Genomic DNA, 25,988 nt, shown 5'->3' on the forward strand with positions numbered 1-25,988 from the left:
GCCTGTACTATGTAGGAGGACGGACTAAATGATCACAGTTTCCTTCTGGCCTTGGAATCTCTGAAGCAAGCACAATTATTCTTAAGGTGAAAGCATAAGAGAGAAAATATACTAAAAACAAGAAAAGAAGCTACACACATGCTGAAAAGCTTACCCCCCACTCAAGGGTCCGGTAGGTGTCAGTCCTTCCAACCCTTTTTTGCAGGGATTAACAGATGTTTTGGAGCATGAGCTTTCGTGGGTGAATACCCACTTCATCAGATGCATGTCATGCGTCTGAAGTGGGTATTCACCCACGAAAGCTTATGCTCCAAAACGTCTGTTAGTCTATAAGGTGCCACAGGATTCTTTGCTGCTTTTACAGATCCAGACTAACACAGCTACCCCTCTGATACTTGCAAGGATTTTGACTCCTCCTGGGACAGCAGGTCCTATCTGTTTCCTGTATCAGAAAGAAGGCCCTGGGTTAGTTGAAAATCAAGCTGTTTTATCCAAAGGGCCTGTCTGTCTGTTGGTTTGTGGAGAATCCAATTTGACCTAATATATGAGAGCTGCCCCAGGAGGTGATGCATCTGTGAGGTGGGGCTATAACCTGACTGGTTTACGTTAATCAGCACCCACTGTTTTTAGTTCCTGGAGGAGCTGTGGTAGCCCTCCTGCTGGGAGTAGTACACAATCCTACATAAACCCTTCATTTAAAACAATGGACCCCAAATATACTTGACCTTAATTCAATAAGGTCTTCCAAGGATCTGTAGGAAATTGCCATTGTCACACTGCTTTTTATTGCTTCTAGGTTACTCTTACTCGATTGACTAGCAGTTTTAGCCCCAATTCTTGAGTTTGTTTAATCTGAGGCAAAGAGATACTAAAATAATATGCTTTGCAAACCACTGTCATAATCTTGTGGATGCAAGATAGCATCTTTAATCTTCCTCTTTACAACATTGTCCTCTCTTCTGATTATGGGCTTTGTTTTGTTTGTTTTTTAGTGATTATCAAAAAAACCTAAGTTTTTTAGATGCTGGTAAAATTCCTTGTGCTGCTACTTCTTAATTTAAAAACTTTAAACTTTCAAGAGAGAAGCTAACAATAAAGTGCTCCTCCTTCTACCATCAGGTTTCTTAATATGGTGGTGGTGGATAAGCAGCTGAACATGAGCTCTGTGTGACTCTGCTTATACAGCTCTTATAGGAAATCTAGAACCTATTAAAATTTTTCAAAAAAGTATCTCAGAAATCTGGTTAGGAAATACTTTTCTTTTTCTTTCTGACCATGTTAACGCCAAATACATGTTGGTTACTCTCTATCTAAAGGATATTATTCTACCAAGCTTTCTGACAGAAGTTTAAGTTCCACTCAGAAAACTGTAAAAATGACTGAGTTTCTGTATTGTGTGTCCGAGATCTTTGTGTCAAATATGTTGAATTGCCAATCCTGCACCCTCTACCAGGATTCAGAGGGTTAAACTGAGTTCTTTGTGTTTTTGTACATCACCACAAAAAAGGATAGTGTTTTCAGTGGAGCATCCTAAGTGTAACAGATTGGAATGAAGTAAATTTTCTTTGTGTCTAAGAAAGACATAAATCCTCCCTTCACTTTCAGTTAGGAAGAGACTTAAACTAAGGTGCGGCAAGCCTGTTTTAAACCAAAATAAATGTTCTTCTTCGAGTGATTGCTCATATCCATTCCAGTTAGGTGTACGCGCCGCGCGTGCACATTCGTCGGAAAACTTTTACCCTAGCAACTCAGTGGGCCGGCAGGTCGCCCCCTAGAGTGGCGCCACCATGGCGCTGCATATATACTCCTGCCGGCCCACCCGCTCCTCAGTTCCTTCTTACCGCCCGTGTCGGTCGTTGGAACAGTGGAGCGCGGCTTAGCTGACCTCCACTTCCCTAGCTACTCGTTTTCTCGTATATAATTATGCAGTTATAACCCTTTTATATATATATTTGTATGGTTATACGTGTTTTCTTTGCTAACATGGTTAGTTTAGTTAGCGGGGTTCAGGAAGTAGCCCCTTCCATGAGCCCAGTGCCGGAGCCATGCATGGCTCATCGGGTTTTAAAAGGGGCCCGGCTTGCCAGAAGCCGTGGCCGAAGAGAGATCTACATGACTCCTGTTTGAAGTGCCTCAGGGAATCACACTTGACAGATAAGTGCCCCATTTGCAAGGCTTTTAAGCCGAGAACAAAAAGGTGCGGGACTTTCACTTACCCCTCCACCTTGGGCGCCGAGCGATGTTCAAGCGGCGGGCAGAAGCGCCTCCTCGGCACCGGACCCCGCCGGTACCACCAAGGCCTTTCGGCACCGACCGTCGCCGGCACCGATGTCGACTCGGCACCGCTCCCTTCTTCCGAGGTCGAGAGAGTCTACGATTCCTGCTGGTGCCTGGCGGCTCCCCGGCACGCGCCGTGGTTGAGCCCCCTGCTCCCGCTACTTCCGTGCCACCTGCATCGCAGCCAGAGAGCTCGCCTAAGTTGCGTTATCCGGCACCGTCACCTGCAGAGGCACCGATGACTTCGGCTCCGTCGATTCCAGTCCCCCAGGACCATGGAATCCGGTGCCTGGCAGCTCCCCGGCTCGCGCCGTGGTAGAGCTTACTGCTCCTGCTGCTTCTGTGCCAGCTGCACCACAGCTAGACAGCTCGTCTAAGATGGCTCGCCCGGCACCGACGACGTCGGCACCGTCGATCCCGGTCCCACGAGGGCCGTAGAATCCGGTGCCTGACGGCTCCCCGGCACGCGCCGTGGTTGAGCGTATTGCTCCTGCTGCTTCCGTGCCAGCGGCACCGCAGCCAGAGAGCTCGTCTAAGTCGGATCGCCCGGCGCCGACACCTGCTACGGCACCGATGACGTCGTCACCGTCGATCCCGGTCCCACAAGGGCTGTAGAATCCGGTGCCTGACGGCTCCCCGGCACGCGCCGTGGTTGAGCGTATTGCTCCTGCTGCTTCCGTGCCAGCGGCACCGCAGCCAGAGGGCTCGTCTACGTCGGATCGCCCGGCACCGACACCTGCTGCGGCACCGATGGCGTCGGCACCGTCGATCCCGGTCCCACAAGGGCCGTAGAATCCGGTGCCTGACGGCTCCCCGGCACGCGCCGTGGTTGAGCGTATTGCTCCTGCTGCTTCCGTGCCAGCGGCACCGCAGCCAGAGGGCTCGTCTACGTCGGATCACCCGGCACCGACACCTGCTGCGGCACCGATGACGTCGGCACCGTCGATCCCGGTCCCGCAAGGGCCGTAGAATCCGGTGCCTGACGGCTCCCCGGCACGCGCCGTGGTTGAGCGTATTGCTCCTGCTGCTTCCGTGCCAACGGCACCGCAGCCAGAGAGCTCGTCTACGTCAGATCGCCCGGCACCGACACCTGCTGCGGCACCGATGACGTCGGCACCGTCGATCCCGGTCCCGCAAGGGCCGTAGTATCCGGTGCCTGACGGCTCCCCGGCACGCGCCGTGGTCGAGCTAATGCTCCGGCTGCTTCCGTGCCAACGGCACCGCGGCCAGAGGGCTAGTCTAAGTCGGATCGCCCGGCACCGACACCTGCTGCGGCACCGATGACGTCGGCACCGTCGATCCCGGTCCCGCAAGGGCCGTAGAATCCGGTGCCTGACGGCTCCCCGGCACGCGCCGTGGTTGAGCTCCTGCTCCGGCTGCTTCCATGCCAACCGAAGCCTCTGAGGCACCGACAACATCGGCACCGTCGATTCCAGTCCCACAAGGGCTATCGAATCCGGTGCCCGACGGCTCCCCGGCACGCGCCGTGGTTGAGCGTATTACTCCCGCTGCTTCAGTGCTGACGGCACCGCAGCCAGACAGCTTATCTAACTCGGTTCGCCCGGCACCGGCACCTACCAAAGCTCTGATGACCTCGGTACCGTGGATCCCGGCCCCACGAGGGCCGTCGAATCCGGTGCCTGACAGCTCCCCAGTACGCACTGTGGTTGAGCCTGCTGTTCCCTGCACGCCGGAGATGTTACCAACGGCGAGGGCTCTCAGTGCCATGACAGAGTATGTGCTGCCTGACCCGGGCACCGCCGGTACGGGTAATACAGTCTCTTCAAGGGACTGTCCCCTGTGAGTACAGCAGAGCGGCACCGTTCATGATCACGGTCCCGCAGACACTCCAAGTCATGTCGGCACGCCGGACACCACTGGCAGTCCCGGTGCTGTTTTCCTCGGTACTGGTCACACTCGCTGCACCGGTCGGTATCCCGTTCGCCGACCCGCTATCGGCACCGTTCCGACATCTGGCACCGGGGCAGGTACCTTGACTCCTGTAGCTCTTCTCCGAGCCTCGAGATCTCGGTCGACCTCCCGACACCGTTCTGGTTGCGGGTCTGGATCTCGTTCCAGGTACCGATACGCCTCCCGATGCCGGTCCCCGGTGCCAAGTTGGGCAAGGTCCGAGTGAGTCAGAGACTCGGCCCGTGCCTTCTTTTAGTACCTCCATGGCCGTCCGGACACGCATCCGTGTCATCCCATATGCGCAGATTTTATGCTCAGGACCACGATCCTGATATGATGGCCAGCGGGCGCCAGCCCCGAAGCAGAAAGAGCCTTGGCGAATGCAAGGTGTACTCTGCAGGGGCCCTGCACCTCTGGGTAGCAAAGCAACAAGCCTTGCTTAGCTGCGATAATTATAGCACCTGGGTGGAGGAGTTTCTCCCTCGAACCTCCCACCTGGAGTTCGCTGCCGTCTTGGAGGACGGTGGAAAGAATTTACCCTTTGTTGGTAAAGGCATCTTCGCGGCAGAGACAGCCCCAGACTGCGAAGCCTGCTGGACAATAGGGTCCTAATGCGTCTCAGCATGTATACGCCAGCGACCAGACGCAGGCCTTTCTGGCCCCAGCCGCCATACTCTGTGCCTAGCCAGAGGCAGAACTCTGGAAAACGGCAAGGCCAAGGTGGTCGCAGACAAACCTCAGGCCCCCTAAAAAGCCAAAGTCAAGGTCCCTCGCAATTACCACTGGGACCAAAGACGGACCTTCCAAGGTTCGCCGGAGGGCGGTGTACCAGTCGCAGGACGGGATCCTGATCCCGCTTTCTCCTGGCATGGCCCCAGTTACTTTTAGATCGCTGGGTCCTGCGCACGATGGAGCATAGGTACCACCTTTAAATTGCTCCAGCCCTGTCCCCCTTCAGCGGACGAAAGGGGCTAGGGGTTTTACTCCCGTTATGCCCTAGTCCCCCACTCGAACACAGGTCTCAGACCTCCCTGGTCCTGCATGGACTCAACCGGTTTGGGATAAGGTTGAAGTTCTGCATGGTATCCCTGGGAACCATTATTCCATCCTTGCCTCCTGGGGGCTACTATGCCGCCCTGGATAGGAAGGACGCGTACTTTCGCAATGCCATCTTCCCTCCGCACGGGAGATGCCTCCGCTTTATAGCCAGCGGTGAATACTCCCGGTTTACGGCCATAGTCGCCGCCTACCGTAGCTATGTCGGATATGCGTTTTTCCGTATTGGGACGATTCGCTTATCCGAGGAGACTCTGAGACACAAACCACTCAGCCCGTGGGCATCGTCACGGTCTTATTCACAGATCAAGGCCTGATGATTACTATAGAGCAATCCACTCTGGTTCCCACGCAGAGGTTGGGCTTCCTAGGGGCTATCTTGGTCTCCTACCTAGCCGGAGCCTGCTTATCACAACTGCGGTTTTAGGCGATGGCAACAATCATCTGAGGTCTGAAGGCTTTCCCAACGACCTCAGCTCGTTCTTGTCTCAGTCTCCTGGGTCCATGGTTGCCCGCAAGTTTGTAACCAAACACGCCAAGCTCCGCCTCCGTCCTCTCCAAGTCCGGCCCACCTCGGCGTACCGCTTGGACAGGGAGCCAGTGGTCATGGTAGTCACCGTTCCCTCGAACGCCTTGGGCTCCCTAGAGTGGTGGCTAACTCCCTCCTTGGTGTGGACAGGGATGCGGTTTCATCCGCCCCAGCCCGCACTGCCCCTGACGGCGGACGCATCATCTCTCTGCTCGAGTGCTCATGGTCACCTCCGAGCTTAAGGCCTTCGGTCTTCTAGGGAGCTGGCATTCCTCATTAATGCCCCAAAAATGAGAGTAGTCCGCCTGGCATGCCAGGGGTTCCAGCGGCAGCTGCGAGGCCGTTGTATCTCGGTGTTTACAGCCAACACAATGGCCAGGTGCTTCATAAGTATTCAGGGGGGACATAGTCCTTCCCCCTTTTTTGTCAGGAGGCCATCCATTTCCGGGTCTTTGGCATGGCCCACTCGATGGAGCTGGCGACGTCCTTTCTCCCAGGCGTTCGGAACGTCTTAACTCTTTGACTCAGCAGGTTTTTCCTGTCTTACGAGTGATCACTCTGCCCCATGTGAGGCGTCCCGCTTTCCGGAAGTGGAGATGGTTCCTCACACAGACCTGTTCGCTCACCGCGAGAGCAGGAAATGCCAGGTGTTCTGCTCCTTCCAAGGTCTCTCCTCGGAATCGATCTTGGACGCATTCCTGATGCCGTGGAACGGCCAACTGCATTATGCCCTCCCACTGTTCCCACTGGTTCGTTACGTCCTGCTCAAACTCCGCAGGGGCAGAGCGTGCATCATCATGATCACTCCAGAGTGGTCCAGGCAGCACTGACATACCACGTTGCTCGGCCTGTCAGCCCAGACCTCATCACTCAGGGCAATGACAGGCTTCGTCACTCGGACCTGCAGCCTCTTCGCCTCACGGTGGCTCCTGCGTACCTGAGTCGGGGTGACAGGCAGCCTTCCACCTGGTCAACGTACCGAGCCAGGTGGAAGCGTTTCCTTTACAGCTGCAGTGCGCTCGATCTTGCTCCTGCTGAGGTCTCGATCCCCTCTATTTGGCCTGCCTCTGGCCTTCAGCGGCAGGATCTGGCGGTATCATCGCTGAGGATACTCTCAGCAGCCATCCCTACCTTCCAGCAGGCTAAGATGGACGTTCAGTGTCCCACGCTCTATGGGTTCGAGGTCCCTCAAGGGCTTGGAGTGCTTGCACCCTCGGGTGCGCCGCCCAGCCCCGCCCTGGGACCTCAACCTAGTCTTGGCCAGACGGGTCTCTGAGATCAGAGCTCTTACGAAGGTTCCACAAAGACAAGGTGCAGTTATGACCGCACCCGGCTTTCCTCCCTAAGGTGTTTTGGCCTTTCATGTTACCCACAGCTCAACGCAATGGGCATAACCGTTGCACTCCTTGGACATCTGTGGAGTGCTCGCATTATATTGTGCTGACAGAATCATTTCCTAAGGTGCCCCAGCTCTGCCCCGGTAGCGGGCCAAAGGGAGGGCTTGCTTGTTTTCCTCTCAGAGGATCTCATCTTGGGTGATGGCGGACATCCCCACTTGTTATGATTTGGCTCATATTTCCCCAAGCCACATCACCGTGCATTCTACCAGGGCTCAGGCTTCATCTGCCGCCTTGCTGGCTCGTGTTTCTACCCACGAGACCTGTCGCGAAGCTCCATTGGTCCTCGGTCCTTACCTTTGCTTCGCAGTATGCCCTGGTTCAGCAGTCAAGAGAGGCTGTAGCCTCTGGCTCGGCAGTTTTATTCTGCCACATTTCACTCCGACCCCACCGCCTTTGTAAGGCTTGGGATTCACCTAACTGGAATGGATATGAGCAATCACTCGAAGAAGAAAAGACGGTTACTCACCTTTGTAACTGTTGTTCTTCGAGATGTGTTGCTCATATCCATTCCGCACCCGCCCTCCTTCCCCACTGTCGGAGTAGCCGGCAAGAAGGAACTGAGGAGCGGGTGGGCCGGCAGGAGTATATATGGAGCGCCATGGTGGCGCCACTCTAGGGGGCGACCTGCCGGCCCACTGAGTTGCTAGGGTAAAAGTTTTCCGACGAATGTGCACGCGCGGCGCGTACACCTAACTGGAATGGATATGAGCAACACATCTCGAAGAACAACAGTTACAAAGGTGAGTAACCGTCTTTTCTCAGCCTTTCTGCAGTTTAAGTAGTTCTAAAAATCACACCTTAAATTAAACCAGTGCAATTTCCACATGTAGTCAAGGTCCCTTCAGAGTGGAACCATTCTTATTTCAGTATGGTGGGTTAAACTAATCCCTATAAAACTGTAATGATGCACTGGTTGTCCTTCTGACTATTTAAAGCAATCCCATCTGCTTTTGGGCTGAAAACTCTTGACTTGGGCTTATCATTGAGTCAAACTGAGTCAAAAGTTTCTTAAAATTTCATTTGGTGTTTTATGTTGCCAGAGTTTGACAAGGATGTTTTTTTCAGGTATAAGAACCTTCTTGGGTACTTATTTAGAGCATTAATAACTGATTTCTTAATCTTGCATTCAAAATTGGCATATACCTGATAGTTGGGTTTGAATGCATTTTGTGAAGTTTGGAAAAGAACACTTAAATGAATAGCAATTATAGACAAGTAACAATGATATGTCACTTCCTTGCCTATTTTGAATGTGTACACTATACATACTGTGGCTGCCTATTTTAAACATGATCATATATCTAGAAAGCCAGAAAATGAAATGAAATTTAATTGATTTCAAGTGATTACAAATTAAAAATGCACGTGTAACAAGGAACTCAGATGCAGAAAAATCACACTAATATAATGTGGCACTATAGCTGTGATCTTACACATTCAAGAAATTCATCTGTTCTTAAAAGCTTTCGTAAACTTTCGTGTAACGTGGCAATTAAGCATGCTTTGGAAACTAAACATCCGATTTTTCTGATCATGCTATATTAAATTTATTAGAAAATATTGCTTGTTTGACTGCGTAGAATGTTTTATGTTCAAATTCTGATTATAATGGTTTATAACCTACTTGTTTTTCTGATCAATGGGTATGGAGCCAAGTGGCTTAGAAATTGGAAGCATGTTTAAATCCTCAAATCTCTTCCTTGACCAGCATAGAAGAGGCGTGCGCGTGTGCATGTGCGTGTGTGTGTGTGCGTGAGAGAGAGACCGACCAAAAAGGCCAATAGGATATTGCTGTTCGTCAAGAGATGTAATGTCAAATCAAGGGTATTTTTTGCAGTTTCATTATAAAGTACTGTTTAGATAATATATGGAGTATAGCATCCAGGTGTAGCCACCTAATTTAGATAAACCAAAGTATAGAGTGACAAGTGGGAACATTCGGAGTAGAATTTCATTTTAAAATGTTTGAACCTACTGATGGCTGTTCTACAAACCAGAACTTGGGTACCTAAATTTGTGGAATATATTTAAGAATTTATAGTGGTATGATTTTATAGACAGTGGAATGGACTTCCACTTGAGTTAAGATAGTTAAATATTAATCAGTTGTGGGTTTTTGGAAGTTGCCCACTTTTTAGGAGGCAGGAGGGAATTTTTGCTGATCAGAGTTTCTTGGATTCATTTTTGGGTTTGCCTGCATTTTGTTTGCTTGCTTGTTCATTTGTTCATTCGTTCACTGAAGTATAGGTGTTTTAATTTCATAAAATGTTTTGACATGGTAGAATTTTCATCACAATATTGTAGACATGACGTTTATGGTCTACTTCAGGGGCCAGCAAACTCTGGCACGCGGCTCGCCAGGCTAAGGACCCTGGTGGGCCGGGCCAGTTTGTTTACCGCTGCATCGGCAGGTTCAACCGATAGCGGCCCATTGACCGCGGCTTCCCGCCACCCCCATTGGCCTAAGATGACAAACTGCGGCCAGTGGGAGCCGTGATCGACTGAACCTGCCGATGCAGCAGGTAAACAAACTGACCCGGCCTGGCAGGGTCCTTACCCTGGTGAGTCGCGTGCCAGAAGTTGCCGACCCCTGATCTACTTGTAATTGTAAGAAACTATTTTTCTATGGACTATGTGATTCTTTGAGATGCAATTTAATTTGATTCTACAAGTTTTTCACCTGTTTTTAGACACTTTGAATGATGTTGCTTGATAAATTCATGGTAGTAGTATTGTATTTGAAAACTGTTTCCCCTCAGTGCATCCTCTCTTCACTTTCTCCAGTCTCCTCATCTAACTGACCACATGACTGTTTGCCTGATCTTACTTCAGGCTGTTCAAAAGCACATTTCATTCTACAGTTATTCCTCTGCCTAAAATGTACAGGTGTTTGTTTAGTACTTTTTCATTGTGTTTAAATGCATTTAAAATTGCCAGTTATAATTAACTTTCATTTTATTTTCCTGTCTTGGTTTAGATTTTGATTTTTTTTCCTTACCCAGACTTTGCAATTCCTTTAGCATCGTAGATGAACATCTTTATACCCTTATGAGTCCAGCTATTTTAATTCTCCTGTCTGCGCTTTTGGTTGTGACTAAAATAGGACAGTTCTCTATTGACTGTGTTTCAAATTTAATATTCACACACATGCACAAATTGACTCCAACCTAAAACAACCAGATTATTTTTTGATAAGAATTTATCTTTGTTGTAGGGCTGAAATGTAGCAATGCAGTGGAGCTCCATTCCAAATCCATTGCTGGCTGTTGGACTATTTTTTGTAATTTTAAATTTTTGAGTATCATCTACCTTGTTGCAATGTCCAGATTTAACCTTCCTTTCTAGAAGTTTCAAATATTATATTCCATAGTGTTTGGCTGAAGTGTCTAATTGGAGACACATTTCTTTTAATTTATTTTTAATACCAAAAGAATTTAAAACAATGTCTTCACATAATTTTCTTCGGAGTCAATCTTTGTTGTCATGTCTTTCCTCTAATGTGTGTGAAATGAAGAACTTAATTTCTTTGACTTGTTTTTTTTCACTTTTGTGGAAAAGTGTACAACTTAGTAACTTAACTAATCTAAATTTTAAAACTTGTAATTTATTTCAACTACCTTAAAAAGTATGGTCTATACCTGGTTTAATTGCTGTGAGGGTGTGGATATTTTGGTTTGTTTTTTTGTCAACCATTATCTTGTCGACAGCCTGCTGTCCATTCAAAGTCCCGCTGCTAATGCATTCTTTCTGATTTTTCACTCTTTTTACCTCTTTTATTCAGGCAATTGCAGCAGTTCCCTTAGATTTGCCAACTAACACTTAATGATCTTCAGGTTATACACTCCACTTGTAGAATTTTGTTCATTTTTATTTTTATTTCCTACTCTTAACTTCACTTGTTTTCTGTCCATTTAAGTTTTATTTTAGATGGATATCCTCTAATGTACTTTATGCCCACCTAGAACCAGTTTATAATTTTTCTCCTATGAAAAACATAGTTTTTTAAAATGCAAGTTCAAAACCAGTAATTTTAATTGTTTTACAGACTGTGTTCACATGCCTTACTTATTTTAAGGTGTTCATCTGTTACCTGTCTAATCATATTGTCTATGGCAGGGGTTCTCAAACTGGGGGTTGGGACCCCTCAGGGGGTCATGAGGTTATTACACGGGGGGGTTGCAAGCTGTCAGCCTCCATCCCAAACCCCACTTTGCCTCCAGCATTTATAATGGTGTTAAATATATAAAAAAAAATGTTTTTAATTTATAAAGGATGTTGCACTCAGAGGTTTGCTGTGTGAAAGGGGTCACCATTAAAAAAAAAAAAAAAAAAAAAAAAAGAAATTTGAGAGCCAATGGTCTATGGTGTACCAACTAGCAGTTTGTTAAAGGTGCTATGTCTACACTGGAGACCTTACAGCTGCTGCTGTAAGATCTCTTGTTTAGCTGCTCTGTACCGATGGGAGAGAGCTTTTCTGTCAACATAATTAAACCAACCCCAATGAGAGGCAGTAGCTATGTTGGTGGGAAAAGCTCTCCCACTGATATAGCGCTGTGCACACTACCACTTACATCAGCAAAACTTATGCCGCTCAGTGTGTTTTTTCACATCTCTGAGCAATATAAGTTTTGCCAACGTAAGTGGTGGTGTAGAAATGGCCTAAAACAGAAAGAAGCTGTACCTCCCAAAAAAAGGAACATACTAACTTGTTTGAAACAGAGACAGAAATGACCTTTCTTTAGTAGAAGTGGTTTTTACAACTTAAATTTGAAACTGTTTCTCAGTTCTGAGGTACTTTCAGCAGTCAAGTTCCCTAAAACACTTCAGAATAGTGCCAGTCTGTGCAGTGTTGTTACAAAGTCTCAGTTCTCGAAAGGTCCATAATACTAAACTAGAAGAGATTTTTGACAAATCTTTTGAAAAGGTGTTATATAAATTTATAACTCAGATGTTCATAAGGCTAGCACAATAATGCTACTTAAGATGTAAGGTAGAAGATTACACTGCACAAACAGATTTTAAAGTTGTTTTCTATATCTATCTATCTATATATCTATATCTATTCAGACAAGCTGTATGCAAATCTTTAAAATGTCTGATACCCTCTGATATACTTGGCTAGAAAGTTTTTGGAGCTTAATAGGTATTGTCTATATCTTCACACTTGAAATAAACATTAACTTACTGCATTTGATTTTTAAACAGACACCAAATCCTACTGCAAGTGAGTTTATTCCAAAAGGAGGATCAACTTCCAGGCTGAATAATGTGTCTCAGTCAAGTATGTCTGCCTTCTCTCAAGCCTTGTTCTCTCACCCCTCCATGGGAAGTCCTGCTACTGCTGGACTAGCTCCAGGTAAGTTGGGAGTAACGATTTGCAGTATAGCTATTTATTATTAATCTACACTTCAAATTTAACCCATTTAAAACTAGGAGTAAAGTTTTCAGTGTATATAAGCTTAGTATATTCCTGGTTTAGCTCTTAATTTAAAATCCGTAGTACCAATAATAGTACAATATTTTGAAATAATTTTCCAATTAATTTACTACTACTGCTACTGCACACCTTCGCTATAATGCCCATAATAACAAACCTTTAGATACAATGAACCCAGTCCCTGGATCCCACCTTGAGCCCCACCGCTGCGACAGGCTGGAGGAGCTATTGCCTCTCCTTCCCCCCACAGTGGGTCTCTTGTTATAGCAAGTGTTTACTGTATACAATAAATGCTTTTTATTTATTTCTAGGATAGGTATTGGGGATGTAATAATACATTGACTCTAAGGCCTTGTCTACACTAAAGGGAAAAGTCGATCTAAGCTATGTAATTTGAGTTACATGACTAATGTAACTCAAATCATTGTAGCTTATATCTGTTTACTGCGGGGTCCACACTGTGTGACATCGACGGGAGAGCCTTAGTCTTCTCAATCAGGTGGAGTGCAGGAGTCGAGAGGAGAGTGATTGGTGGTCGATTTAGCAGGTCTTCACTACTCGCTAAATAGACTGCCAATGCATCGATCACCGCAGCATCGATCGTTTGGTAAGTGTAGACAACCCCCTAGATTAAAGCTAAAGATTTAAGAAAATTCTTATTTTATAACACCAAAGAAAGACTTAAAATCACTTGCCTTTTTAAAAATTAATTCTGCTGCTGCTATTTGTCTTATTGCGTAATCTCAGTTTGCAACCCATATTTTGGGGTCTGTTTCCAATTATTTTCAGTATTAAAAACTCCTATAAAAATGTGTTCCATGCAAATCCTGGAATTCAAAGGTGTTCTAGAAATAAAAAGTCAGAAAATTTCAAGCAATTTGCACGTTAGTTTTCCAAGGTTGGATAAAGCAAAGAGATCTTACTAGTTTCTAATTCTTGATAAAAAGCACATATGGGAAGACTTGAACATTTTGAATATGTACAGATTAGCAAGTCTGGATAACATACATGACAGGGCTGTAAGGGAATTTGCTAATGTACATACTTGAACCCCTGACAATTGCTTTTGACAAGTCATAGAGAACTAGAGAGGTACTAGAGAAATCAAAAAGAGCAACTGTTGTGTGTAATGCTCAGTCTTGGTAGTTGCTATCTGGCAAGACTAACTTCAGTCCGTAGTAAAATAATGGAAGAACTGTCTGTAACTGTTCTGACGATAATGGAAAAATAAGCACTAAATAGCATAGCTTTGCAAAGAACAAATCATGTTGAGAAAATTTTTGATATTTTTGTTGACCAAATTAACATAGGTGATGGATGACATAATACAGTAATTATATGTGAACTTTAGTAAGGTATAAAGTGCCACGCAATCTGACTGGAAAACTCTCTTTTTGGTATGCATATGAACATTGTCATCTGGATTGAAAACTACTGAGAAGACTAAGCAAAATATAATAAATGATTATGTGCTTTGGGAACTGTCCAGTGGGTTGCCACAGGATCCTTCATGGTCCTTCTTTAACATCTTTTAGTAATATTTGAAGGGAGAAGCAATAGCATTGAAGGCAGAGAAATTAGAAATGTGGATAGAGCATGAAATCAGATTATGCATAAATCTGAGAAAAGCGATTCCATAATAGATACTTAGCAGATACTAGTACTGAAAAAGATCTGGCCACAGTTTTCAAATATAAATACAACATTAGACTTAGCCTCCTTATTGAGATTTCTAAGTGGCATGATGCATCAGAAGTGCTTATCTGTCAACAGCTCCTATTGTCCATTCTCTGCTCCTCACCTCTGAAAATTTGGTCACTTTTTTGTAAGAGCCTGAAGAAGAGTATAGAAGCTTGACTTTAGGTTCCTATTTTTTGAAAATCTTTGTCCTAAGTCATACTGGACACCAAGTTAGAGAAAATGAACTCTGTTGTGAAATTGATAAAATAAGCAGTGATTTCTGAGTAGCACACTTAGAAACAAGTTACAAACTAAGGTGCTAAATGGTCTCTTTATGTCCTGTTGGAGCTTCATTTGAAATGTTGCAAACTGTTCCTTGACACTTCAGTCTAAGAAATATGCTGAGAAATTGGAGGGAACTCAGGGGAAAAAGCAACAAAAGTTAAATGTGTATGGGCTGGCTTTTTTAGTCAGGGATTTTTTTAAAAAATATACAGCTTAACTGAAAAGCAACTAAGTGGTATATGTGTTGTCTGGGGGAATAGAATACTTTTCAAAAGGCATGTGAAGGATTTAAATGTTGAAAAGTAATAATTCATTGGGATCATTCAGAGAGGTGGTATTAGGAGTATTGAGAGACATTAAGCAAGAGTGTTCCAGGTGGGATGAGGAAATGTACTAGCAGTGATTGCTGTTAAACTTTGAAATTGCTCTATTTCTCTTGGGATACTATCTCCATTATTTGAATCACTGAACAATAAAGCCGATAAAGCATTCTATAGGGAACAGTCCTGCATTTGCTCATCCCTTGAGGATGGAAAAAGAAGACCAAATAGATCTTTCTCCTGTTTAATTTTTGATTCTGAGATTTCCCTTGCGTTAAGAAGTGTAAATGAAAAACATATTTGAGATATGGCATTTGTCAGAATTTGTTCCCAAAATGGTATAAATGTCCCTTCAAATCTGCATTTGTTTACCCAGTCTTTATCAACACTGGATGAAGAAAACCTCTGCAACTGATTGATTTTTAAGCAAAACCATTGAGAATGTAGTGACAGCCAAAATCAAACAGGGCACATTTTTCAACTCGTGGCTGCTTCACAACTTCTCTACTGGGTGCGCCATGGAGACCAGACTAATAGAGCTTCAAGGTTACCTACTCATGACAATGGATGCAGGTTACATCTTAGCACCTAGACTACTTGATCTCTACAACTTTCAACTCAGGTGCTGAAATGTAGTGCCACAAAATGCTGTTGACCTGCTTACATGCTATAGTCGGAGAAAACTGCTGAACTACAATGGTTCCAGTTACTGCTCTGCAATGGGACCTAGAAAATGATGATGAGCAGCTGCTGTTCTTCTTAAACTCTCCCCTATAGAGTTTCACAAGAAAATATCCTGGACCAGGCTTCTTTTCAGTGTCTACATGAGACCACTTAGAGTTGGTAATATGCCACAGACCCCACTGCCTCCAGTATGTCTGTGACACCCAGCTGTACAGCTCATTTCTAGAGGCAACCAATGCCATCACAAAGATGTCCGAGATCACTAGCTGGATGAAGAACAGCTGGTTCAGACTCAATTCTGGACAAGACCAAAGGGATGCTGGTCAGAAACAGGAAGTGCTTTGAAGAATTAGCAAGGGTGTTATCCTCCCCTTCGTTGAAGGCTTCTTTCAACTTATCAAAGTGGTGCAACACCTCATAGTCCTGTTTTGACTCTTCACTAAGCCTACATGAACCACATAGCATCAATGGTGAAAATCTCCTTGTTCTTCTTCGAAGTGCTAGCTCATACCGATTCCAATTAGGTGTGCGCGCGCTGCGTGCACGTTCATTGGAAGATTTTTACCCTAGCAACACTTGGTGGGTCGGCTGGGCGCCCCCTGGAGTGGCACCGCTATGGCGCTGAATATATACCCCTGCTGACCCAACCGCCCCTCATTTCCTTTTTACCACCCGTGTCGGTCTTTGGAACAGTGGAGTGCAGTTTTCTTGAACTCCATCTCCCTAGCTACTCGTAATTCTCTAGTTATTTTTGTGTATATAGTTCCAAATTATATAGTTATAGTTAATTCTTATTGTTCATAGTTAGTGTTATAGTTAAGAGGGGTTCGGGGATTAGCCCATTCCCCGCACCTGGTGCCGGGGCCCATGCCCAGTTCACCGGGTTTCAAACCGTGCTCGGCCTGTCACAAGCCGATGCCGACAGGAGATCCACACGACTCCTGTCTTAAGTGCCTCGGGGGATCTCACCTGGCAGATAAATGTCGCATGTGCAAGGCCTTTAAGCTGAGAACAAAAAAGGAGCGGGACTTTCTGCTAAAACAGCTCCTCATGGAGGCGGCTCTTACCCCTCCGCCTTCGGCACCGAGTGCTGGACAATCGGCGGGCAGAAGCGCCTCCTCAGCACTGGACCGCACCAGTACTGCCAAGGCCTCTCGACACCAACCGTCGCCGGCACTGAAGTCAACTTGGCACCACTCCCTCTCCCCGAGGTCGAGAGAGCCTAAGACTCTTGCTGCTTCCGTGCCACCTGCACTGCAGCCAGAGAGCTCGTCTAAGTCAGATCACCCGGCACTGATACCTGCCGCGGCACCGACGACATCAGCACCGTCGATTCTGGTCCCACAAGGGCCGTCGAGTCCGGTGTCTGTCAGCTCCCTGATGCGAGCCGTGGTTGAGCTTACTATTCCATCCAAGATGGAGACATTCTGAGTGGCGAGGGATCTGATTGCCATGACAGAGTCGACGCTGCCTCAACCCCCGGCACCACCGGTGCGGGTAATACAGTCTATTGGCAAGCCTGCCTTGATAAGATCATCCTCTGTCAGCACAGCAGAGCGGCACCATTCACAATCACGGTCCCGCAGACGTTCTAGGTCTCGTCAGTGCTTCTGCACCCGATGCCGCTCGCAGTCCCGGCACTGTTCTCCTCCTCGGTACTGGTCACACTCATGGCACCGTTCAGTATCCCGTTCGCCGGCCCGCTACTCTCAGCACCGCTCCAGGCATCGTGACTCCCGTAGCTGCTCCCGACGTTGAGCCTTGAGATCTCAGTCGACCTCTCGGCACCGTTCTGGTCGCAGGTCCCGATCTCGTTCCCAGTACCAGTATGCCTCCCGGTACCGGTCCCTGATGCCGAGTAGAGCAAGGTCCACTAGAGACAGAGACTCTGCCCAGGGCTTTTCAGCCCCTCCATGGCCATCCAGACACGCATCAGTGTCATCCCACACGGACAGCTCTTATGCACAGGACCGCGATTCCGATGTGCCCACCAGAGTCTTCCAAGAGACCCAGGTCCAGGACCAAGGCCCCCATCAGTGGTCATTCTGAACACCTTGGGCTTACCACCAGGCCCAGGGCGTACCAGTAGTTCTCATAGACTCTAGGACTGGAAGGGACCTCGAGAGGTCATAGAGTCCAGTCCCCTGCCCCCATGGCAGGACCAAATACTGTCTAGACCATCCCTGATAGACATTTATCTAACCTACTCTTAAATATCTCCAGAGATGGAGATTCCACAACTTCCCTAGGCAATCTATTCCAGTGTTTAACTACCCTGACAGTTAGGAACTTTTTCCTAATGTCCAACCTAAATCTCCCTTGCTGCAGTTTAAGCCCATTGCTTCTTGTTCTATCATTGGAGGCTAAGGTGAACAAGTTTTCTCCCTCGTCCTGATGACACCCTTTTAGATACCTGAAAACTACTATCATGTCCCCTCTCAGTCTTCTCTTTTCCAAACTAAACAAACCCAATTCCTTCAGCCTTCCTTCATAGGTCATGTTCTCAAGACCTTTAATCATTCTTGTTGCTCTTCTCTGGACCCTCTCCAATTTCTCCACATCTTTCTTGAAATGCGGTGCCCAGAACTGGACACAATACTCCAGTTGAGGCCTAACCAGCGCAGAGTAAAGCGGAAGAATGACTTCTCGTGTCTTGTTTACAACACACCTGTTAATGCATCCCAGAATCACGTTTGCTTTTTTTGCAACAGTATCACACTGTTGACTCATATTAAGCTTGTGGTCCACTATGACCCCTAGATCTCTTTCTGCCATACTCCTTCCTAGACAGTCTCTTCCCATTCTGTATGTGTGAAAGTGGTTGTTCCTTCCTAAGTGGAGCACTTTGCATTTATCTTTATTGAACTTCATCCTGTTTACCTCAGATCATTTCTCCAACTTGTCCAGATCATTTTGAATTTTGACCCTGTCCTCCAAAGCAGTTGCAATCCCTCCCAGTTTGGTATCGTCCGCAAACTTAATAAGCGTACTTTCTATGCCAACATCTAAATCGTTGATGAAGATATTGAACAGAACCGGTCCCAAAACAGACCCCTGCGGAACCCCACTTGTTATACCTTTCCAGCAGGATTGGGAGCCATTAACAACTACTCTCTATGAGTACGGTTATCCAGCCAGTTATGCACCCACCTTATAGTAGCCCTATCTAAATTGTACTTTCCTAGCTTATCTATAAGAATATCATGTGAGACCGTATCAAATGCCTTACTAAAGTCTAGGTATATCACATCCACCGCTTCTCCCTTATCCACAAGGCTCGTTATCCTATCAAAGAACGCTATCAGATTAGTTTGACACGATTTGTTCTTTACAAATCCATGCTGTCTATTCCCTATCACCTTACCACCTACCAAGTGTTTGCAGATGATTTCTTTGATTACCTGCTCCATTATCTTCCCTGACACAGAAGTTAAACTAACTGGTCTGTAGTTTCCTGGGTTGTTTTTATTTCCCTTTTTATAGATGGGCACTGTATTTGCCCCCTTCCAGTCTTCTGGAATCTCCCCCGTCTCCCATGATTTCCCAAAGATAATAGCTAGAGGCTCAGATACCTCTTCCATTAACTCCTTGAGTATTCTAGGATGCATTTCATCAGGCCCTGGTGACTTGCAGGCATCTAACTTTTCTAAGTGATTTTTTACTTGCTCTTTCCCTATTTTCTCTTCTAAACCTACCCTCTTCCCGTAAGCATTCACTATACTAGACATTCCTTCAGACTTCTCAGTGAAGACTGAAACAAAGAAGTCATTAAGCATCTCTGCCATTTCCAAGTCTCCCATTACTGTTTCCCCCTCCTCACTGAGCAGTGGACCTACCATGTCCTTAGTCTTCCTCTTGCTTCTAATGTATTGATAAAAAGTCTTCTTGTTTCCCTTTATTCCCATAGCTAGTTGGAGTTCATTCTGTGCCTTTGCTTTTCTAATCTTGCCTCTGCATTCCTGTGTTATTTGCCTATATTCATCCTTCGTGATCTGACCTAGTTTCCATTTTTTATATGACGCCTTTTTATTCTGTAGGTCACGCAAGATCTCAAGGGTAAGCCAAGGTGGTCTTTTGCCACATTTTCTATCTTTCCTAACCATCGGAATAACTTGCTTTTGGGCCCTTAATAGTGTCCCTTTGAAAAACTGCCAACTTTCCTCAGTTGTTTTTTCCCCTCAGTCTTAATTCCCATGGGACCTTACCTATCAGCTCTCTGAGCTTACCAAAATCCGCCTTCCTGAAATCCATTGTCTCTATTCTGCTGTACTCCCTTCTACCCTTCCTTAGAATTGCAAATTCTATGATTTCATGATCACTTTCACCCAAGCTTCCTTCTACTTTCAAATTCTCAACAAGTTCCTCCCTATTGGTTAAAATCAAGTCTAGAACAGCTTCCCCCCTAGTAGCTTTTTCAACTTTCTGAAATAAAAAGTTGTCCGCTATGCAGTGCAGGAACTTATTGGATAGCCTGTGCCCTGCGGTGTTATTTTCCCAACATATATCTGGATAGTTGAAGTCCCCCATCACCATCAAATCTTGGGCTTTGGATGATTTTGTTAGTTGTTTGAAAAAAGCCTCATCCACCTCTTCCACCTGATTAGGTGGCCTGTAGTAGACTCCCAGCATGACATCACCTGTGTTTTTTACCCCTTTTAGCCTAACCCAGAGACTCTCCACACTTCCGTCTCCTATGTCCATCTCCACCTCAATCCAAGTGTGTACATTTTTAATATATAAGGCAACACCTCCTCCCTTTTTCCCCTGTCTATCCTTCCTGAGCAAACTATACCCATCCACACAAAATTGGTTTCTCCCACTGAGAATGAAAAAAACAGCTTGACAGCAGCTTCTTCAAAGCTCATATCTTGGTGCTCCTACTACCAGTTAATCACTCACAGGGCTCAGACCTTTAAACTCTCCCATAGGGGAGATGGAAATTGCTTTACTATTTTCTTAATATGGTCAGTGGCAGGTTTGTGTAAAGATCAAGAGTAGAATATTGCACTTATGAAACCTTTAAAAATAGATTGTGCAACCCCCTAATCACATAGATGAGTGCTTACCCAGTAAATAGGTGTAACGAAGCCGGTGCTCCTGCTTACAGGAGCAGGGGCTCCACAATCTGTCTTATTGCTTATTCAGTGCCTTAATTGTTGCATTCAGTATCAGTTAATGGGAAGATATGCTAAACTGGTTTCTGTACTTCATTGTTTTTTCCTCTCTCCTCTTTTACTTCCACATTTCCTTTTTTGCAGCACCTCTTGGTGTCTGCTTTTCCCAGTAAGCTTTATTTCTACCCTCTTTTCCATTTCATTAGTTGTTGACATTAGTGTCCTTTTTCTTTTGTTGTTTTTTTTAATTAACACCTCAGTTACGTTAGTGGTGGCCAGGGGAGTTCACATCCCTGAGTCCTAGGTTCAGTCAGTCTGCAAACTCACATTGGCACCACTACATTAGTTGCATTGCTTATATTGGGACGATTTTCTTTGCTACCATGAAGGCTGGAAACATTTAAAAAAAAATGAAAGTTTAAATGATGTAAAATCTGAATTCACAATGCAAGCCTTATAAATCCATCAGATGTGCTGGATATTTGACACTCCTTGCCTACTGGAATCACCCGCAGAACCAAAAGCAGAGTTGCAAGTCTCTTGCAACAAACAGGTCTGCTGTTGCAGCAGGATAAAAAGAAACTCTGATTTTAAAAGCAGCAAAGAATCCTGTGGCACCTTATAGACTAACAGAGGTTTTGGAGCATGAGCTTTCGTAGGTGAATACCTACTTCATCAGATGCATATGACGAAGTAGGTATTCACCTACAAAAGCTCATGCTCCAAAACCTCTGTTAGTCTATAAGGTGCCACAGGATTCTTTGCTGCTTTTACAGATCCAGACTAACACGGCTACCCCTCTGATATCTGATTTTAAAGTATCAGAGGGGTAGCCGTGTTAGTCTGGATCTGTAAAAGCAGCAAAAAATCTTGTGTCACATTATAGACTAACAGATGTTTTGGAGCATGAGCTTTCGTGGGTGAATACCCACTTGGTCGGATGCATGTAGTGGAAATTTCCAGGGGCAGGTATATATATGCAAGCAAGTTAGAGATAACGAGGTTAGTTCAATCAGGGAGGATGAGGCCCTGTTCTAGCAGTTGAGGTGTGAAAACCAAGAGAGGAGAAACTGGTTTTGTAGTTGGCAAGCCAGTCATAGTCTTTGTTTAATCCTGAGCTGATGATGTCAAATTTGCAGATGAACTGAAGCTCAGCAGTTTCTCTTTGAAGTCTGGTCCTGAAGTTTTTTTGCTGCAGGATGGCCACCTTAAGGTTTGCTATGGTGTGACCAGGGAGGTTGAAGTGTTCTCCTACAGGTTTTTGTATATTGCCATTCCTAATATCTGATTTGTCTCCATTTATCCTTTTCCGTAGAGACTGTCCAGTTTGGCCGATGTACATAGCAGAGGGGCATTACTGGCATATGATGGTGTATATTGCATTGGTGGATGTGCAGATGAATGAACCGGTGATGGTGAGGCTGATCTGGTTAGGTCCTGTGATGATGTCACTGGTGTAGATACGTGGGCAGAGTTGGCATTGAGGTTTGTTGCATGGATTGGTTCCTGAGCTAGAGTTACTATGGTGCGGTGTGCAGTTACTGGTGAGAATATGCTTCAGGTTGTCTGTGAGCGAAGACTGGCCTGCCACCCTAGGCCTGTGAAAGTGTGGGTTCATTGTCCAGGATGAGTTGTAGATCCCTGAGAAATAGTTGTGTGTGAGGATAAAGACACAGAGCTCAGCAACCAGTTGTGCTGTGGCATCATCAGGGATACTGTTCCTGACAGCTTGTATTCCATCTGTGTGTGGGATGTTTGTGTAGAGAGCCTCTACATCCATGGTGGCTAGGATGGTGTTTTCTGGAAGGTCACCAATGCACAGGAAATCAGTGGTGTCACGGAGATAGCTGGGAGTGCTGGTGGCATAGGGTCTGAGTAGAGAGTCCACATATCCAGACAGTCCTTAAGTGAGAGTGCCAGTGCCCGAGACAATGGGGCATCCAGGATTTCCGGGTTTGTGGATCTTGTGTAGTAGATAGAGCCCAGACCAGGGTTATTCTAAGGGTATGTTGATTTGTTCTAATGTTAGTGAAGGGAGTGTCCTGAGTAGATGGTGCAGTTTCTTAGAGTATTCCTCAGTGAGATCTGAGGGAAGTGGCCTATAGAATTTGGTATTGGAGAGTTGTCTGGCGGTCTCCTTTTGGTAGTCAGACCTGTTCATGATGACAACAGCACCTCCTTTGTCAGCCTCTTTGCTAATGTCAGGGTGGTTTCTGAGGCTGTGGATGGCATTGCGTTCTGCACGACTTAGGTTATGAGGCAAGCGATGTTGTTTTTCCACAGTTTCTGCCTGTGCACGTTGGCGGAAGTATTCAATGTATAGGTCCAGATTGTCATTTCGACCCTCAGGAGGAGTCCATGTGGAGTTCTTCTTCTTGTGCTGTTGGTGGGAGGGTACCTGGGTATCAGTGCACTGTTCAGTGTTGTCCTGAAAGTATTCTTGGAGTCGGAGACGGCGAAAGTAGGCTTCCAGATCACCGCAAAACTGGATCATGTTGGTAGGGGTGGCAGGTCAGAAAGAGAGTCCCCGAGATAGGAAGACTTTTTTCTTCTGGGCTGAGTGTGTAGTTGGATGGATTGACGATATTGCTGAATGGGTTAGAGGTACCACGGTTGTGGCCCCATATGGCAGGTAGGAGTTTAGACAGCTTACAGTCCTTTTTCCTTTGTAGAGAGGTGAAGTGAGTAATGTAGATCTCCTGTCTTATTTTAGTGAAGTCCTTTTGTGTGGAATCTACAACCATCCTGGACAATGATCCCACACTTTCACAGGCCCTGGGTGGCAGGCCAGTCCTCGCCCACAGACAACCTGCCAAACTGAAGCATATTCTCACCAGTAACTGCACACTGCACCATAGTAACTCTAGCTCAGGAACCATTCCATGCAACAAACCTCGATGCCAGCTCTGCCCACATATCTACACCAGCGACACCATCACAAGACCTAACCAGATCAGCCACACCATCACCGGTTCATTCACCTGCACGTCCACCAATGTAATATACTCCATCATATGCCAGCAATCCCCCTCTGCTATGTACATCGGCCAAACTGGACAGTCTCTACGGAAAAGGATAAATGGAGACAAATCAGATATTAGGAATGGCAGTACACAAAAACCTGTAGGAGAACACTTCAACCTCCCTGGCCACACTATAGCAGACCTTAAGGTGGCCATCCTGCAGCAAAAAAACTTCAGGACCAGACTTCAAAGAGAAACTGCTGAGCTTCAGTTCATCTGCAAATTTGACACCATCAGCTCAGGATTAAACAAAGACTGTGAATGGCTTGCCAATTACACAACCAGTTTCTCCTCCCTTGGTTTTCACACCTCAACTGCTAGAACAGGGCCTCATCCTCCCTGATTGAACTAACCTCGTTATCTCTAACTTGCTTGCATATATATACCTGCCCCTGGAAATTTCCACTACATGCATCTGACGAAGTGGGCATTCACCCATGAAAGCTCATGCTCCAAAAAGTCTGTTAGTCTATAAGGTGCCACAGGATTCTGATTTTAAAAAAACCCTTTCTATCTCCAACTGTTTCACTCAACATGTGCATTGGCAAAATAGACTACCACTCCAGTAAGGGGGCTTGATATGAGAAAGTTTCTGTGAGTCTAGTTTCCAGGCTGGATACTCTGACCACCAGTTTATTCCTTCAAGCTGTCAAATTCCTGAAACCTAAGTGCAAGGCTGAACTTCATGCACATTTCAGATTTTGACTAGTAAGCATAATACAGTATGCAAAATTGTATAATGATGATCATCCCTTTCTCGTTTCCCTTCCCTCCTCTCTTTTTTGCTAAATAAACATAACTTTCTAAACATTAGATGTATTAATTTGACTACTGCATATGGAAATATATCTTGTTAACTTTGCAAAATGGATGAAACTATACCAATAACCGCAGCTGGGTGGTACATTGCTTTATTGGCCCCATGAGAATGGTTTTGAGAAACTTTCAACAGATGTTCATAGCATACTTTTAACACAGACCCTGGACTATATTTGTACCCAAACCAACAAGATATACAGTACAATATAACTCTTGCTGTTTACAGATATTCTATATTAAACTTCACCATATAAAGCAGTCTTAGACATTATTTCATTAAGTGGTGGCAACCATTTTTCCAATCTACTACTGCACACTTTATTTCCGTTAGTACTCTTTCAGTAAACTCTTTGAAGCAATTGCTTTGGTTTAGTTTTGGATCACTGAATAATAAATTAATTAATAAATAATTGTCAAACATTTTATGGCATAAAATAACTGAAATAGGATAGAAGAGACCTACTCAAATCTCTCCCTGGTTTAAAGAATTGTGTAGTGGACATAAATTGTATGAAATTCATTTTGATTTTGTAGGCCATTATTTGATTGGCTTTCCTTCCATATTTAACTTGGTATATTGTTTCCTATGAAATCATTATCTCCTCTCCACATTAAAGTGGGAGAAAATACAGAACCTTCATATCTGCTCTCTTTTAAAATTATAGTCTTTTAATATAATATGCAGTAATTGTTTAACCACAGTTCAATCACTTTAGATATTGGTGGGTGCTCCTTGTTTTAGTGGAGAAATTTTGCTTTTCTTTGCAGCATAAATATGGATGTTAACTTCATAGCATAATACTTTGTGCTGGAAGAGTTAATTGAATTGTGATCACACATTCTGGAACAAACTAGTACAATTTAGGCAGGGTTTATTCTTTCTGTTTTGAAATACTTAGAGCAAAAAAACAGATCAGGACTCTGTGGAAGGCTTCATATAGCCCCTCTTAGGAATACTTCAAAATATTAAATGTAGTCATTCGGAATCTAATCATTCAGAAGTACCTATCTATAATTTCCATTTTTGATTACACAAAATACAATATGTATTGCCACAATAAAGCATGCTGCCATGCCAGAAATCTAATATGGCTCACATTGCATCCTGTATATCCTAAGGACAATGAACTGGTAGACTTGACCTCAGCAATGGAGGAAAAAATACGTAAGATGACATATTAAAGATAATCATGTTTTGGAATTTGGGAGAGTCACAAGATTTTTTCAGGGTTTTTTGAAAGAGAGAAGAAATATCAAATTTTTTTCTGAGGAAATCTTCCAATTTTGTTGACAGAAAGAAATAGGCCTAATTTATTATGCGTGTCTTTTGAGCTGCCTAAAAATTCTTTACTAGAACCAAAGATAGAGTTCAAATTTAGTAAATAGCTTTTAATAGTACCATCAGAATACACTTGTTTCAGATGAAATTTTAGCTGTTTTCAAAACCCAAGAA

General features: G+C 45.2%; 1 protein-coding gene across 9 annotated transcripts in view; it reads left to right on the top strand.

The window, feature by feature from the left end:
• Positions 1-25,988, top strand: part of PAN3 (poly(A) specific ribonuclease subunit PAN3) — a 123,490-nt gene that overhangs the window by 59,650 nt on the left and 37,852 nt on the right. For all 9 annotated transcript variants that reach the window (XM_030562655.1, XM_030562661.1, XM_030562697.1 and 6 more), the window contains one exon: positions 12,379-12,529. In XM_030562655.1, coding sequence (XP_030418515.1) covers positions 12,379-12,529 — 151 coding nt within the window. The remainder of the gene's footprint in view (positions 1-12,378; positions 12,530-25,988) is intronic.

The sequence above is a fragment of the Gopherus evgoodei genome, chromosome 1, assembly GCF_007399415.2.
Source record: "Gopherus evgoodei ecotype Sinaloan lineage chromosome 1, rGopEvg1_v1.p, whole genome shotgun sequence".
Classification (NCBI taxonomy): domain Eukaryota; kingdom Metazoa; phylum Chordata; order Testudines; family Testudinidae; genus Gopherus; species Gopherus evgoodei.